The sequence below is a fragment of the Trachurus trachurus genome, assembly GCF_905171665.1.
Source record: "Trachurus trachurus genome assembly, chromosome: 7".
NCBI classification, from domain to species: Eukaryota; Metazoa; Chordata; class Actinopteri; order Carangiformes; family Carangidae; genus Trachurus; species Trachurus trachurus.
Window position 1 is genome coordinate 2216390 of NC_139901.1, and position 18603 is coordinate 2234992.

At 40.7% G+C, this 18603-nt stretch overlaps 1 protein-coding gene across 4 annotated transcripts in view; it reads left to right on the forward strand.

Moving 5' to 3' along the window:
• gripap1 (GRIP1 associated protein 1) overlaps positions 1-18603 on the forward strand; it is a 73377-nt gene that overhangs the window by 3565 nt on the left and 51209 nt on the right. For 3 of the 4 annotated variants that reach the window (XM_083976007.1, XM_083976008.1, XM_083976010.1), the window contains exons 2-9: positions 471-537; positions 4692-4753; positions 5372-5398; positions 5671-5778; positions 5864-6026; positions 7807-7973; positions 8935-8974; positions 13307-13473. In XM_083976007.1, the coding sequence (XP_083832133.1) occupies positions 471-537; positions 4692-4753; positions 5372-5398; positions 5671-5778; positions 5864-6026; positions 7807-7973; positions 8935-8974; positions 13307-13473 (801 nt within the window). The remainder of the gene's footprint in view (positions 1-470; positions 538-4691; positions 4754-5371; positions 5399-5670; positions 5779-5863; positions 6027-7806; positions 7974-8934; positions 8975-13306; positions 13474-18603) is intronic. The other variant, XM_083976009.1, reaches the window with a different exon arrangement.

Below are 18603 nucleotides of genomic sequence, written 5' to 3' on the forward strand. Positions count from 1 at the left end.
AAAAAAAAAGATTTTTGACAAAAAAATTGATTTAAAAATCGTCAAAAAAGATATTGCGATATTTATGTGCATCGATTTTTTTTCTCCCACCCCTATTTATTTTTCTTTTTTAAATTTTGCTAGCACATTTATTTTATCATCTGTTATCATTTACGATGTCATAATTATGAAACAAATAAAAAAAAACAGGAAAAAGAAAGGATCATATTTTGATAAGCTTTATTGTAGCTGACGCAGATTGATAAGAATATGTGGGATCAGCCTCAGGATGGTACTGTCATCTCATCTCATCTCTTCTCTTCTCATCTCTGTTGATAACACATGTGTAATCGGCACACATGAGGAGTCTTCACTCCTCATCTGAAGTTAGTGGTTCAGGTTAAAGAGCAGAGGGAAATCAAGGTAATTACACGTGATAAATTTGATACAAGGTGATAATGTGAAGTGTGTGTGTGTGTGTGTGTGTGCAGGCTCAGCTGTTGGAGCTGCGGACTCAGAACTATCAGCTGTCTGATGATCTCAGGAAGAACACAGCAGGTAAAACATCTCTGTGCTTTACATGTTTACTTTTTTTTTAGCAGCTCCTCTGTTGTTTATTTTCTATTGAATCAATCAATCAATTATTTGGTTTATTTCAGTGAAAAGTAAAAAGAAACATCCCAGTGGCTCACTAGGTGGATCTCATGTCATTTGGGCTCAGTCTTTGCTGTGTCATCCCTATTTTCTGACAGATTTTGTTTACTTTTTCATTTGTTTGGAGCCCTCTATCTTTTTGTGCAGCCGATCTGATCCGATTCAAGATTCAAGGTTGCCTTTATTGTCACTGTATAATAATTGAGCAATATCACACGAGAGGGAGTGCTGTTGTACTGTATATCAGCACGGCTGTGATTCGGTCGTAGGCACGAGGCCGCAGGCCGAGTGCCGCAGATAATCACACCGTGCTGATATATCAGTAACAGCACGACCTCGAGTGTGATATTGCTTTTATACAACAGTGCTACCAGCGCATTTTTAGAACAGTAATAAACTACAAGAGATTATGATTTGTTTGTTTATTTAATCATTTATTTGGCTCCGCCAACAGAAATAGTTCTGCAACTGGAAGGGAGACAAGGCTGTTGCCAGGCAACACATAAACATTTCATACTAGCTTGCTACTAGCTACTAGGTTTTCCACCGAGCTGCTTCCAGTGCTGGTTCTGGTTCTGAGCCCGTGTCTGATTAGCACCGCAGCAACAGGACCAGCATGAAGACATACAGATACGTTATCGATACCGCATTACATTTGTTTATCATCTATGTAATCAATATAAACACAGTTGAAGCTAAGTAGCTGAGCTACGTGGCTAACAACAGCTAACGCTAATATCAAAACACATCACCGTCAAAACGTAGTTGCCCCCGCGGCGATTTTTTCCCCAGCCGGGTTTAGTAGAGATTTATCGCCAATTAGACTGACCAGGCCTAGGTCCAGGTTTTAATGTTCAGGTCCGTTTATAACTGTAGCAGCAGCAGCAGCAGCAGCAGCAGCAGCAGCAGCAGCAGCAGCAGCAGCAGTAGAGAGATGGGGCAGCTCCTGTATGGGGAGTGTGGCTCTGACTTAGCTCCTGTCCAGCTGAACAGCGGAGTGATTATGTCTGTGAAAAGTCCCAGTGCTGTTATACTGTATATCAGCACTATGGAATGTCTCGTTGTCCAATCAAATTGCTCGGTTGGACCGGTCGGAACTAACTGTTGTATAACAGAAAATATACAACGAAATGATGTGTGCTCCTGCGAGGTGAGAGAGAGGAACGTCATCACAAAAACCCAGAATCCAAAGTGAAACCCTCACAATGTTACAAATCAATTCAAATCAAAAAGATGAGACAGAACTTTTATTTTTGTTTTTCCTCACTGACCGCAGCTTTCCTGTAAAGATCACAATGTTAATATCTGTCATCTCTCAACTAACTTCTGTTACCCTGAACCACAAAGCACACTTTACACTACAGGAACAGAAAGTGAGGACATTACAACATTCCACTGTAAGAAGAGGAAAGAAACATGTTGCTGTGTAGCAGGTCCAGGCCATGACTAATTATGAGTCAAGATATGGAGAAAGACTGTGAAACTACATGTTGAACTGATTCAGATCACAGGAGTTATATGGAGTTATGGGACACACAAAAATTAATATATAAATGAAAGAAAAAGCATTAGGAAAGCAGTTTTCTTATTCTTTATCAGTTAATTGGTTCTTTATTTATGTTTTTTGTTTTTTTACGAACTATTATTTTTCATGGCTTTGCTGTGACTCCATAAGGCTGTGTGCATTCCAAGGTCATGAGTGTTATTCATGTGTGTAAGTCCCATGTGAAGAAACATTTGTAGGTTGAAGCTGTTGAGAAAGTTTCATCCAAGCAGTTGTAAAACTCTGTAACACACCGACTTGGCCAAGGCTGCTGTTGTAATAACCTGTGACACTGTGGCAGCTGCGTCTGTGTTTAACTGAGATAGATAGATAGATAGATAGATAGATATGAATTGAAGTCTAATCCATCAGAGCTGAAGGTAGGAAACAGATGGATACAGATCGGCCTGTCAGTGTCCTGACTGGTCCTAACTGCAGTTTGTCCACTTGCTTTCATTCATCAGGAAATAAAAACTGGTTTCAGCACAGACGAGTGTCAGGTAGAGTTCAGTCTTCACTTAAAGCAGAAGTAAGCGATCCGGTCGTTTTGGCTAATGCTGCGTTCCAGGCAGGCTTTTGAAACCGTAAATTACAGCTTCAAGTCACAACTTACGACTTTGTAGCGTTCCAGGCAACCCACTCGTGTTTTTCTGACCTGTTTTACCTGTGAAAGTCACTATAACGGCCACTCGTAACTTCCGACCCGTGAACTCGTACCAGATCGAACTGGTACGACTTCACAGGTCGGAAAAACACGAGTTACGGGCTGCCTTGAACGCACCATAACAGTCCTCGTCCCTACGTCACCACATTCACGCGCATCCCTTGGCTGCACACACAGCCCTTCATGCCGTTCTCTCTCCTCATTGGATAAAAATTGTAGGATACGAGAAAAGTTTTCTCCTCGGCTCAGAGCAGAGCAGAGGGACTGAGAGACCCGTGTTTCGGTCCAAACACTCTATGTAAGTGATTGCTGTCGGAAGATAGAACTATTTAAGACTTATATTAACACAAAATATCGCTTACTTCTGCTTTAAAGTAATGCAACACCCACGGAGGGTTTCATTTATTGTGCCAGTCCTGAGTTGTGTTAATTGCCACATGCAATTTCAGCCCAGTGTTGTCATATTATGATGTTATCGTGTTTTGATTTAAAATCTCAGTTTCAATCCCAAATTGATGAATGTGATGTTTGCATAAACGTAACATACATAGGACTGGGAGTAAAAGGAGTAGAAGGGCCTTGGCTAACTTATTATTATTATTTTATTATTTTTTTTAAAGTATATTTTTTGCCTTTTTTATTAAAAAGTACTTAAAGTCACACATACCATTGTAATCTCACCTCTGTATACCCATGTAAATATAAAAACATCATCACCTGTTTGGTGTTTGTGACACAATCAGAACTTAGTGGTTTAAGATGATGATATGAACTTTTTGTCCTAATTAGCTGTGTTTACAGAGGGCCAAATATTCCAATTAGAATCGGTTTAGATGTCCAAACCAAATAAAAATGCTCCATAACAGCTCAATCAGAATAAACACGAAACAGAAACTGAATGTTTCATTTGGTTTCACAGCAGTAGAATATTCCTTCTCCCAAACCGATCAATAGTAAAATGATATCATGTAAAGGTGCGTTCACACCGGACCTTTTATTTTTGTCGCTGGCGATAAGTTTACATTAAGTGGTATAACGGAATGCTGTCTGGTTACGTTCTCTCCGTATTGATGTAAATGCATAGTGACGTTTCTTCACTTGCAAATATGGCGGCTTCCAAGTACAGCACGCAGATGTGGTCTCCTGTACTCCTTCTCTTTTTAAGTTCCTTGAAGTGTCAAAACAATGACAACTGCTGTGCTGATCACACAATAGATCTCCATCTTTGATCAGTCATGTGATGTTTTGATTAATCTTGGCATGTCACAAGCCTGTAAAACGTCCGTGAAGTGATCACATCACATGTAAACAGTTTACATGAAATCTTCATTCAGAATGATGAGAATCAGAATGACATGTGAGCCTGGCTACTGTTGATACATTCTATTATGAGACTGAATAGAACAAATAGACCATTGTAATATTTAGTTTATCATACATATGTTAAATAGTTTATATGGATGCCGATATCTCATATTATTCAATCAAAGACAGACAGTGATTACTGGAACTAGAAGCATTAATCAATATGAAGGCATTATAAATAAAAGTACGGATAGTCTTTGTTATGAACTGAAACTTATAGAATGCACTGGGTAAGAGGCAGAGGACATACTGACAGTAAGTCAATAACACTCCTGTTAACAGCCTCCAGTTCCAACGGCTGCATGTAATTATTAATGAAGGAAATAATTCATGTGTTGGTTTCAGGTACGATTCAAACACCTCGTCGGCTCAGGTCCAGCTGTTTGAAACCTTCATCCAGAGAAATGAGTTTTTACAAGCTGTTAAAGGATACTGTTAAAAAAAAAAGTATTTGTCCAGTTCTGATCATGTTGGTTTGTTTTTCAGAGTTGAACGCCGTCCGTCAGAAGAATGTGGTTCTGGAAAGAGATTTTATCAAAGCACAGAAGGTAACGACCATTCAGTTATTATTAATTAAATTAATAGTTTGGGTTATTTATATTTAGGGTTGCAAAGGGGCGGAACATTTCCAGTAAATTTCCGGAAAATTTCCATGGGAAGTTAAGCTGGGGAATTTTGGAAATATTCCAAATTGGAAACTTTCCACGGGAATTATGGGAATTTATGGGAATTATTGGGAATTTATGGGAATTAACTAGAAATTGGGGGTAATTTAAACAAGCTGTATCATATACAAACATATGTAAGTATTTTATTTTGTCATAAGCAGACATCCGTGCAAAATAATACAATTAAAAGGACTTTATCAAGTTTTAATTCTTATTTGAACAATCAGTTCTTTTACTGAACAAGTGAACAAAAACATGAATGTTGAGTAAAATACCCCCCCCCCCCCCCAAAAAAAAAAAAAAAATAAATAAATAAATAAAAATCCCATTCAAAATGTTAAAGGGACAACGAGGAGTTTTTATTTGGTTATTAAAAAGTCTCATATTTATTAATAGTTATATAGTATTTAAATTAATAACAGTGTGAAAAAAGCTAATTACCATTTAATTTTAATGAAATTTCATATGGATCATTTTCATCTGTTTTTTCTCCCTTAGGCGCTGAATAAGAGCAAGAAAGCTCAGGTGAGTCTTCCTCATCTGGTTGCTATGGATACCTCAGGTTTGCACTGCTCAGTGGCTCCCTCTACTGTTCACATGTGTCTATTTCTGACATTTTACTGTAGTTTCTATTTAAATAGATTTTTATAATTCCTTGTTGTGAATCAGTATGAGAAAACTCAAATATTTGGTATGCTATAGAAATGTTATATCTCCCATGTTTATTGAGTTATACATGGAAAGCAAATGTAGAATAAATCTGACTTGATCCCCACTCACACGTGGATTTCCTGTAGGAGGTGGATGCGCTGCTGAGTGAGAATGAGATGCTTCAGGGGAAACTCCACAGTCAGGAGGAAGACTTCAGGCTACAGAACAGCACTCTGATGACTGAGCTCTCCAAGGTGTGTCTGTGTTTGCGTCTCATCCACCGCACTGTGTCAATAATGTGCCATGTCTTTGGTGTTTACACTGTCTTGGTTTTTCTAGCTGTGTACGCAGATTGAACAGCTGGAGAAGGAGAACAAGGACCTGAAGGAGGAGGGAGGAGCCTCTGCACCTGTTCCCCCGCCCAACCCCGCCTCCAGTCCTGTTGATGGAGAACTGCTCCGCCTCCAAGCTGAAAACACCGCCCTCCAGAAGAAACTGAAAGGTGTGTGTGTGTTTGTGTGTATTGATGTGACATTGGTAATTTACAGGATTTGTTTAACTCTTTCGCGACCACACTAATTGACCTATGGCTAAGCCACGCCCCCAAACGCGATGAGCCAATCACAGTGCGCATAGCTAGCCCATACACTCGGACATTCTCTGCTTCCACGTCCATTGAAATGCACTGCAGTTAGTCAGTTTTCATTCGTTTTTATATGTTTTTTCTTGACATTTTAAGTTTAAAATGGTCAAACGGTGTGCATGGGGTACATGCAACTCCGACACTAGGTGTCCCGAGAGGCTGGGCGACAGGGTGGATTTTTTTTACCTTTTCCAAGCCACATCTGAAGTGTCTGCTCTGGATAAAGTTATGCGGTAGACCACAACACCAACTAAACGTGGATAAAATTAACAAGGATGTCTACATCTGTTCTAAGTTAAGTCAACAACGTATTTGAGGCAACATATTGTCAGAGATGTTTAGATGTTAGCCAGTATCACAACTAAGCATAAAGTCCGCTAGCTTAATGCTAACTTATAATGTAAAACACCATAGACAGGCTAACAGAAATTAGCCCATCGCTATCGGTTGGCAACCGACAGCCATAGCAGTAAAGCTAAGTTAAGTTTTGGTGACTTTGAAATTATATATAATCTTTCTGGCTCCAAAAATCATCAATTGCCTACTGTGAAATGTCTCCTAGTGTGACAGCTGCCATAGCGCCTGTCACCGAATGTTGACTGTTTGTCCGAGTGAGTGGAGGGGGCGGGGCTTAGCCAGAGGTCAATTGCTCAGCACATCCGCTCCGGACCACATGTTTTTGGCTATTTGTTTACCTTTTTTCTCACGTCGAAGCGAACTCTACATCACCTAGAAACAAACGGTTTTCACGTGGTTGAAGAGTGACTTTCCAACGTGCTCCTCGCAAAAACGCCGTTTCGTTCGTGAGTACGAAGGAGAAGAAGAGAGCTCGGTTTCTCCAAAAACGCTGCACAGCGCCCGCTCCGCTGCACGGTGAAAACAGCTGTGATAACGTGCTTTCAGGTCCGAACCTCCAAACCAGAAACATTTCTAACAGCACCGGAAAAAGTCGTTAGATTTGTCGCTAGTTGCCTTAGACAAAAAAAAAGTTGCCAAGAGGGTTTGGAAAGTCGCTAGATTCGCAAAGTTGGCAGCACGGTGTAGTGACAGATGTACAGCACGCTACACTTTGTCCCCAGAGCAGCATTCAAGGAGACCGATTACTCAAACAAAACCAAGATCACACAGTTTATAAAAACCATTATGTTTTGATTATAGTTTAAAACTGTTTTACATATCAGAGGACTACCATATTCACACACAGGGTACCTGCGAGTGTCTATTATCATAATCTGTAAAAAAAAAACAGTTTGGACGAGTTAACTCGTCAATGGTCCTGAACGTTCGGCAGGCTGTGACGAGTTAACTCGTCAATGGTTGCGAAAAGTTAAGGGGCTCAATAATCTTTCTTTTTTTTTTGTTCTTATTGAGGTTTTCATAATAATAACAGTCAAATCATTTTAAAAGCACATTTTTAATGCACCAAATCTGCTTAATATCTAATCCAGTTTCCTTTATGAAAAATTATATAGTTTAATACTTACTCAAATACTTGCTTAAATCTGTCTAAAATGCAAACTCTATACGAAAACAAAACGGCAAACAAAAGAGGACCTACTGAAGAACCCTGAGGCACACCACCACACACAGCTGTGTTATGTCGACCTGTGTATCATACTGAGGTGTGATTCCCCTCCAGCTCTCCAGGAGCGCTTCGATAAAGAGCTTCAGAGGCAGGCAGTCACCCAGGGCAACCAGAGTGCTACCACAGAGACTGATGGGTCAGCCAGTGCCAATGGACTTTCTGATGTCACAGGGAGAGGGGAGGATCCATTGGCAGAGGGAACCAATGAGAGACTGGAACAGGTGATTAACATTGGTTTTATTTTTGCAACACAGTCTTACTTTTTGTTGCTATGATAACACACTGTCACAGCAGCTGTAGTACTGTTGCAGAGAAAATTCAATTTACTTTGTTGTATTAAAGGGATAGTTCACCCAAAATAAAAATTTCACTCATTATCTACTCACCCTCATGTCGACTAAGAGCTGTGAGAATTTTCAGAGTCCATCGTCCCTTCTCTGAGTTACGGGGGGGTCCGCGCAGCAGTATTTGTCCATATAATGGTTGTCAATGGATACCAACTTTCTTCGTCCAAAAAGACACACCAAAAAACATCCAAATACCTCCATACTGCTCGTCTGTAATGTCCCTCTTGTATTGAAGCCCCGACATGAGAAATTGTTCCGCCGGTCAGTGCAAATCACGCGAGATTTGCACTGACACAGGAAGAGCAGTGAACCGAGACACTGGGAGCTTCCGCTACAAACAAGCTTAAAATATAGACTTATTTAATTTTTTTCGGAACGATTTCTCATGTCGGGGCTTCAATACAAGAGGGACATTACAGACGAGCAGTATGGAGGTATTTCGATGTTTTTTGGTGTGTCTTTTTGGATGAAGAAAGTTGGTATCCATTGACAACCATTATATGGACAAATACTGCTGCGGACCCCCCCGTAACTCAGAGAAGGAACGGAGGACTCTCACAGCTCTTAGTTGACATGAGGGTGAGTAGATAATGAGTGAAATTTGAATTTTAGGTGAACTATCCCTTTAATACATAATTTTGTATCATTATTATGACTTACATTTACATTTCTCAAATTTCCACCATAGAGGTGTTTGGTAAAATATGATCATAACTTACAGTCATTCTGGATCTATGGAGTGTGACAAATGCCAGATTCTTTCTTTTCATAATTTGTATCAATGAGTATATGTTAAATATGTCATTCTATTTTATCCCGTCTGTGTTGTTTACAGAGAGAGACGCAGCTGGAACAGACAGAGAAGCAGCTACATGGTGAGTTTCTACTTCTCACTGATTCTTACTCAGACAGAATTTCCCAAAAAGGAGATCTCCTGTTTTTTCATGTGATATTCACTAACTCTCTGGTCTAATGGAAGTAAAAAAAATGAACTGATAAATAATAAATACAGATAAGAATACATATAATGGTTCAGCACAATGTAAAATAACTATACTATAATATATGGATGTATTAATTGATGTTCTTTTCTGGTATTCTTATCTACTCAATGACTTTTGAAATGTAATTAATTTGCAGACCAGTAAACCATCTGAATGTCTCATGATAAGCAACAGGAGTTTTCACAATAAGCTTTGCTTCCTGCTGATCGGACTTTATTCTCTTCACTCTACACAAACTGTTCAGATTTTATTTTGAAGGAAAAACTCGTCATGTTGTTGATTTCATGAGATTGTATTCATCATTGTTGAAATCATTCATCCAAATGAATGATTGAGCCATGAAGTCAGTTTTTATCGTTGTTGTTTGGCTCTGGGAAAAATCTAGATGATGTCACCCGTAAAGGATCAGTCTGGTGGTGTTCTATATTCTTCATGTTTAGACTCGACCAACAGTGTGTTAGTGCGTCTCTCAACACTGCCCTCTGTCTGTGGCCCCCAACTCCAAGCTCAGTGGTTCCTACTGAAGTAAACTGCAGTAATGAAGGAACAAGTGGCTCTCTATTGTTTATAGTAATGACAAAGCTCTATGGCTCACAAGAGACACACACACTCTCACACACTTAAAGGGATAGTAGCATTTTTTTTAAAAAAGTGGGGTTATATGATCTACAAATAGCCCCTAAGTACTTTAATTGCAGTAGAAGACTCTCTGCCCTGCCCAGTGATTTACAACATACAGTGTTGTGAACAGACCCAAAGAAACGGCATATTTTCACGGCCTAAAAGAGGTTTTACCTGGAAAAAAATACACAGTTCCATTGTTCGCTATAATATAATTTTTTCCAGCCCCTCAAAGTGAAGGAAAAACGCAGTTTTTATTTGGACCTAACCAACTCACGTATCCCTCCGCCCAGGGTAAGCGCCTGCCGATCAGCAGTTGGTTAGTTCCAAATAAAAACTGTGTTTTTCCTGCACTTTGAGGGGCTGGAAAAAATTATATTATAGCGAACAATGGAACTGTGTATTTATTTTTCAGGTAAAACCTCTTTTAGGCTGTGAAAATAGGCCGTTTCTTTGGGTCTGTTCACAACACTGTATGTTGTAAATCTCTGGGCAGGACTATGGGCTGGCGTTGCTAACGGGAGGAGTGCAGAGAGTCTTCTACTGCAATTAAAGTACTTAGGGGCTATTTGTAGATCATATAACCCCACTTTAAAAAAATGCTACTATCCCTTTAACACTGGGCTGTGGATCTGGGCATATGATTGGTTTATCTGAAGGAAAATATAAAACATCACCAGACTTCAGCTTTAACATTAACATGAACACTGTACTGGAGTGTTGTATCATGTCCCTCAGTGAACAGACTTTATTCACTTCATCTGCTCAATAACAACCTCACCACATCCTTAAAGGACCAAACTGGTTTGTTAGAAAATCAACCTGCACAGTTGAAACCTGATGCTTAAAGATAACCAATCATAAATGGAGGTTTAATCAACATTTCTTCTCCAAATGATTTTATTCATATGCTCATGCAGCTGACAGCACAGGCACCTAGAAACCAACCAGTACTAATGAGCTGAAATTATTTGTTGATACATTTATGAAATCATTAATCTTATTAGGATTAGGAATATTTACTATTTCCTCAGTTTTATTTCAACACTGAACTCAGCATATTTGAGTATTTGACTGTTTATTAACTTAGCCATCAGACTTATGTTTTGTGTTTTAAGCAGATAGTTAATTATTCATTATAAGAACATTGATGTTAGGCTGAATGTCAGAAAATAATAGAAGCAAATTGAGCCAATTCAAATTTACAAAATACTTGCTCATTGTAAACAAAATCAATTCAGGAAAAAATCACAATAAAATCAGCAATTGAAGCGTTTTTAGTTTGTATTCTATTTAGACATTTTTAATCTTCCATAGAGCTGACTCAGAAAATGAACCTGACACATTTTACTCCTGATTTGTCTGTTTACACAACATATCACACCTAATAAAATCAACTTTTGCATAGCAATTTACAGATTTACATCCTTTATTTCAAAAACAACCTTGGTTATTGCAGTCAAACAACTTAAGTGTCACTTTAGAGAGCTGGTTAAACATTGACTGTGCTGGATTATCTCTCTGGCTTTTAAGTATCATGTCTATGCAGGTTGACTGTCACAGAGAGGATGTAACAGCAATGAATTGATCTAAAATCTGTTGAATGTTTGGGAGACTTTGTCCCTGATCACAGAGTGACGCATGTAAACACACCAGTTTGGCTCTTTATGGTGCCTCTTACCGTAAATTCTCAAATACTACCCCATTAACTTCCCCTTTAATCTGCTACCCTTACAGTCCGGGTAATCCCACCTGTCCTAAATGTTTAATCGGACACTTTCTGGTCCTGTTGGCCCAAGTGTTTGGTTTTTTATTTGAGAATTTATGGTCAACCTGCAGCCTGTACTTTACTGAAGCGTAGAGCAGCTAGCTGGCTCAGGGCAGACACACACTACAAACTGACCGAGTGAACAACAGCAACTGATAACAACTATAAACAAAACAAAAACAAAGACACATTTGAAGTTGTAAAGAAAAATCGGGACTTTCACCCCATGACATTTGAGTTTATAGGCCCTGAAGTCAGGATTATCTGGCAGAGCTGCAGAGACTAATGTACACCTGTTAACCTGACTCTGAGGATGAATCTTCATCTTAATCTTCATATTAATCCAGGACTGATGGTGGAGTTAGCACAGCTTTCTACCTCCGGACCTCTGACCTCTAATGCAATTTACTGTCAGTGTCACTGATCAACATTCTGACATCTATCTTGTGTTAAAGGGATAGTTCAACATTTTGGAAAATTCACCTATTGCCATAATCCCTATAGTCATGAGTAGGTTTAAGTATCAGTGCATGTTGTTTTTAGATCTGCGGGGCAGAGACGTGAGCTGCTCAGCGAACACAATGGAGGTGAATGGTACAGGTCCCCTGTCCCTCAGAACTCATCAAATACACAATCCTGGGGTCAATCCTGGGTTTACCCATGCTGCCTTGCACGCAAATTTATTCGCTCTGCAAGTCAGCCTGGAAACCATGGACCCAATTTTCCCTCAACGAGGGAGCCAATCACAGAACGGGGGAGGGGGCAGCAAGACGATGACGACACACCGAAGCGACTTTGTTGATAGCTTGTCGATCCAACATGGCGGCAGACGCTTTACCTTTCGATGCAGCGTTAGAAAGTGTTTTAAGTTTAGGCCGCAAATTTATTTTGAAAAAAGAGCAACATTTAGCGTTTTTTTCCTCATCGGATTTCTGTCGCTCTACGTACGTCATTAGGTATGATTGATACGATTGGCTAAGCTACGGACAGACGCATTTGATAGACATTCATAGCGCCCAATAAACAGCTCTGGGCTTTCATAAACCACGCCTCAAATACGAAAAACGGGTGGTTCCCAGACCGAATCTCAATCTACATTGAGATGAGGTCTGGTGTTAGCCAGGCTAAATGGACAGAGGACCTGTACCGTTCGCCTCCGACTATTGTGTTTGTTGTTTTTGTTGTGTTCGTGTGACCATTGTGAGCAGCTTGCGTCTCTGCCCCGCTGATCTCAAAACAACATGCACTGATAATGAACCTACGGCTATGACTATGGGGATTATGGCAATAGGCGAATTTGCCAAAATGTCAAACTATCCCTTTAAGCTGCAGGTAAATGACAAACAGAGATATCTACTGGATTTGTAGAATTGAATATTTATCACACTAACAGGCCCAGTGCCCGTCTTCCACATAAACACTTGAAGTGAAGTAAGTGGCTGAGTGGGGATTGGAACAGGACAGCACTTTGTTACATATCACCTTCCCCTTTTATTGGCTCCCTTCACTTCCTGTTTGTAAACAAAACGGTGATTATGAATCAAATGTATCATCCTGTCATCATAGGAAGGCGAGAACGTATGAGAGCTCACATAAACGTGTCAGTGAACACACCGTGATAAAGCAGTGCGCGGTGATGTCTCGCAGGTGTGATTGACTTTGCAGCTCAGCCAGAAAAGGCCCGACTCAGATCAGACCCCTCCCCCCCCCTCCCCTGGAGATAAGCTTTCAGGCGTCGCGTTAGGAGTGAGGAGCTGGTGTAGTGTGTGTCTGGCCTAACAGACTGCCCCTGCTGTGTGCGGCGCCCCCTTTAGGCCTGTCAGAGAAGAGCGTAGAGAAGATTGTAGCTAAGCAGGCAGCGCTAGGCTGGTCGGCTGCTCTCTGTCCAATAACTCACTGCTTTGGACCAGAGCTGGAGATGGCACTGAACACCGAGCAGGAGGAGAAGAGGCTGCTGAGGGAGCAGATCCACAACCTCGAGGTACAGCACACACACACACACACACACACACACACACACACACACACACACACACACACACACACACACACACACACAATCTGACACACACTGAGCAGGAGAACGTGTCCCTGCAAATGAGGACAGCTAGATAACTACATGCTGCAGCAGCGTGGCCTCCCCACACTGCTTCACACCATCATAACTCAGTCCCAGATCTTCCACAAACTGCTACGTGGGCCGCTGTTATCCTGATTACCCCTGATGCTGTCAGAAGATCAGAGACTGAGTTCTTACACTTATTTAACACATAAAAAAAGAGGACTGGATCAACTTTGAGAGCACTTAAACACTCGTCACCTGGCTGCTCAGGTACAGGTGAACTGGTGAACGGTGATGTCACTGTTGGGTGTGGTTACAGGTACAACTACAAGGCATTGTTGTCACTTGCACATGATTTAAGAAACTTTTTTTGTTGATTATACAATTAAAAAGAAAAATCATTTCCACATTTATGTTTAAAATGTCAATTTGAATAGCTTTTCTGCAGGATTATCATACAATTGACAGACATTGTTGATATTGGCAGCGGTATCAGTTATAACAAGGTGTGTTTTAATGGCAGTGGCAAGGCCACCCTCCTCACTGGACTTGTATGTTTAAAATAAAAACATGAACATATGAACCTGTGTATTACTTGAATAGCTTAAAAGACAATTCCGGGCAAATTCAACTCGGGGGTGTATTTTCCTAACATTTTAGGTCTAAAAGAAGGAATCTGAAGATTTTCAGTTTAATTGCTCCTGTTTTGCGGTGGTTGTGTCTGTCCCCGCATCGCCACGGCAGCGATGAATGGGAGTGGATGGAAGTTCTGCTGCTTAGGCTGTTTACCTCCCTCAAAGCCGCAATTTTTTTCCACAGACAGCGTCAGATGGCGACTCAAACATGCACCCAGAAGTTTATTTACTTCAAGCAAGCCGACATGTTTGTAAAACTGGATCTAATTCAAAGTCTCCCGGAGTCTCGCGCAAGACCCAAGTTCGGTGTGTTCAGGTGCAGTGGGAAAGCTACTGTTTGTGTCATAAACACAGGAATATCAACTCTTGATTTGCTTCAAGTAAAAAAAACTTCTCGGTGCATGTTTGAGTCGCCACCTGACGCTGTCTGTGGAAAAAAATGTACACTTGAAGCAAGTCAGGAGTTGATATTCCTGTGTTTATGACACGAACGGTAGCTCCCACTGCACCTGAACACACCGAGCACGGCAACTTGGATCTCGCGCGAGACTCCGGGAGACTTTGAATTAGATCTTTACAAACATGTCGGCTTGCTTGAAGTAAATAAACTTCTGGGTGCATGTTTGAGTCGCCATCTGACGCTGTCTGTGGAAAAACATTGTGGCTTTGAGGGATGTAAACAGCCTAAGCAGCGGAACTTGCATCTGCTCCCATTCATCGCTGCCGTGGCGATGCGGGGACAGACACAACTACCGCAAAACAGGAGCAATTAAACTGAAAATCTTCAGATTCCTTCTTTTAGACCTAAAATGGTAGGAAAATACACCCCCGAGTTGAATTTGCCCGGAATTGTCCTTTAATATTCAATGCACAATAAAAAGGCAGGTTTATACATGGCACTAGGCCCAGTTTAATATAAAACACAATTTTATACAATACACTATTTCCTCAAATAGTAACCAGGGCCTTTATCTACACAACTGCCCAGGATACCCAGCCCCTTATTGGAGGCAGGCTTTTAGTTGAGAGAGGCCTTTATTTCTAATTCCCTTCGTTCATTTTTACACATGGGTGACCAAGCTCATTGTTCAGTAGCTCATCTTCATCTTCCTCACTGCGCTGTCGGAGCTGGGTCTCACTGTAGCACTCCAGACACGGAGCAGAGAGCTGCCCTCTGACGGTGCATGGCTGTCCCTCTCTGAAGCAGCTTCACTCCCAGTCTTCACAGACAGTCCACACAGACAGTCCACACACTTTCTCATCATATCCTTGTCAGTTTGTCCCAGGCAGTGGATTTTTTTTTTCCTTTCCTGTGTTTGGGGCCAGCCTTTATTTGTGTGTGTTATCAATGCCCCTGGCCATTAGATGAGATCCCACTGTTAATGGAATAATGGCTATTAATTGAGGAAAGACGATATATACAGTAGTTGGGATCGCTGCTCCATCTCTCCATCAGTGTTGGGGTCCTTGGCCTTAAACACGTTGAAGACCCCTGCTGTATTATATTGGTAGCTGTTTGAGTAATGTCAGAGGAGCATGTGACCCATGAAGATGAGGAAGCAGTAACAAAACAGTGAAACCATGTGACTGCAGTGTTGTGATGTCTTTTGTCAGTGCTCATCACTATGCAACAGAAGTCATTTCCATTGTGTGAACTGTTCCATGGATGTTTAGGACAAGTGTGAACATTTTCACCCATTATTCCAGGGCCCAGTTGCTCAAAAGGTTTAATCTGGATCAAAGTAGTCCAGATTTTAAAATCCCATTTTTCTATCCAGGATCATTTAATCTGTCTTAATTTTATCCCAGTTGTTCAAAGCAAAGTTGGATTGGATCAGGCTGATCCAGATCAAAATTTTTTAAGATTACCAAATCAAATCCAGATAATGAGTGCTCTAGATGTGACTGTGTGTCACACTGAAGGCTGAGAACAGGTAGAACAGCAGCATGGACTCACTCAGAGTGAGTTTATTTTAAAATGGGGTGTATGTATTGATTTCTGTGCTCTTCGTTGTTTCCTCAATGTATTTTAAACAGCCAGACCCCATCTAGTCTGGCAATTTTATATATTATATATATAAATTTTTTTTTAAAAGAAGCAAATATACAGTACAGATTAGTCAAATACATTGTGAAGTCAGACTTCAAATTTCAAAATTCAAACTCCAAAATTCTAATTTTATTTAATTATCCAGTAGTTGGGGAAAAGCTTACTTTAATTACTCATCACTGTTATGGTTTAAAAATCAGGTGCAAAATATAAATCAATATATGTATATACTACTTTATAAATATTGTTTGAATTTAATTTAAATGACATTTTGTTCCTGAAATCTACCTTGAATCCACCAAACTGCCGGGATCAGAATAATCCAGATTTTTTGGATCAAAGTTTTGCTGATTCTACTAAAAAGTTTTGAACAACGCAAACTGAGTTTGATCCAGATTAAAACCAAGATTGGATTATGTGATCTAATCTGATTTTAGAATCAGTTTTTAGTTTTGAACAACCCATTTTCAAGATTTTATCCCATCCATTATCCAAAATCTGATCAGATGACCTTTTGAACAACTGGGCCCTGGTTCACACAGTAAAAATACCTTGCAGAACTCTGCAGGTTTGGGCCCCTAGGGGACACTCAGTCTTTCTTTGAGCATGTTGCTCGACCCCCACACACACACCGAACACGCCTGAAACATGACAATGATTTATTGATGTGGCTCTTTGTGGCTGAAATTTTTATTGCAGCTAATGGATCAAGTTCTCCTGCCGGGAGGAGCGAGTGCCGAGTGTGTTTTCATTGTTTTACAGATGTGTCCTTTTGTTCAGCAGCTGTTTGTCCAGATAATAACAAACACAGAATAAGTCCGTCCAGCTCTCCAGATGGAACATTTGACTTGTATCTAAGGTTAAAAAAAAAAAGAAAGAAGCAGATCACTCATCTCATCGCTCTTCTCACTTCCAGTTGTTAAACCGCAACATCTGTACATCAGCGCTGTTGTTACCGTCCCCACCGGCCTCAGAGTCCGGAAAGTCAAAATGGTGGCAGACGAAGTGGCCACATGTTGTGCGTGAGAGAGGGAACTAATTAATTCATGACAAGAACATGAAGGGCAGCTGGCGAGCAGCGGTGAAATGTCAGCATGTACCCGGCCGACAGGAGCCCGCCTCTCTCTAACTGTGTCATCTCGTCCACAGTGTTCCCTCAGGAGCAGCTGGCCACTGCAAACACACCACGCTGGTGTTTTATTATACAGTGCTTTTTAAATGCCCCCAAACACTTCACTGGAAACAAACAAGACTTGAAGATAATTACAGTTTCTCTGTCAGACAACATTAAACACAGAGTAGAAAACAGTTTTTATTATTAATTCAGTTTTTTTTTTTTTTTTTACTTCAGTTTCTTTTAAAGCCACAACAGATCTGACTGAGCTCCAGTTTTCACTCTGACTGTGAACATGATGATACACAGTGTTTTGTTACAACACTTTTCTGTCCCAGCTCAAGTCCTTGGGCAAGACAAGTGTCCCAGCATGCATTTCACATCAGCAATAACTGAGAAGATGGCAGATTTATATTATTAAAGGAGACATATTCTGCCTCTTTTCCACAAATTAAAATGGTTCCCAGATGTCTTAAAGACATGTCTGTGACATGCTTCGGTCAAAATCCCCCAAGGATCAAACATCACAGCTCTTTTCATCCTCTCTAAACAGTCCTGTTCAGAACGGCTGCTTTCAGTGTCTGTCCATTTAAATGCAAATGAACCACTGCTTGCCCCGCCCCATCCCTTCTATGGTATTATGCAAATTTAAAAACTAGTTACATCATTGTCAGATAACCTAGGGAACAGCTCGGAAAACCACATGGATTTCAACCTAGGGAGCCTGAAAATTACAGATTTTTTTGTCAATGCTCACATTTTGGGGGCTGGAAGGCAAGACAAACACCTAAATATATGTTAAAGAGCCTTTAAAAAGTGATATTTCTGGGCGCTGTTTAGCTCACTTGGTAGAGCTGTCGCCCCATGTTGAGGCTACAGTCCTCACTGCAGGCGGCCCCGGTTCAAATCCCGCACCAGGCAGCCCTTTCCTGCATGTCATTCCCCCCTCTCTGCCTCCCCATTTCCTGTCTCTCTCTCGACTGTGCTATTGATTAAAGGCAATAAAAAGCCCCAAAAATATACTTAAAGATCCCATATTATACTCTTTTTAATCAATTTCACACAGCTGTCAGACGTCCAACTACACTGTATTCAAAATGTATTGCCCCAAACTGATCTGTGGTCCTGAATGTCCGCTGTCTAAAAGTCGCTCAAATGAGCTCTACTGAGAACAAGCTGTTCCAGTGCCTGCACCTTTAGATGCTAATGAGCTCCGTCTGTCAACGCCTGTCTTGCCTGTTACACGCCCC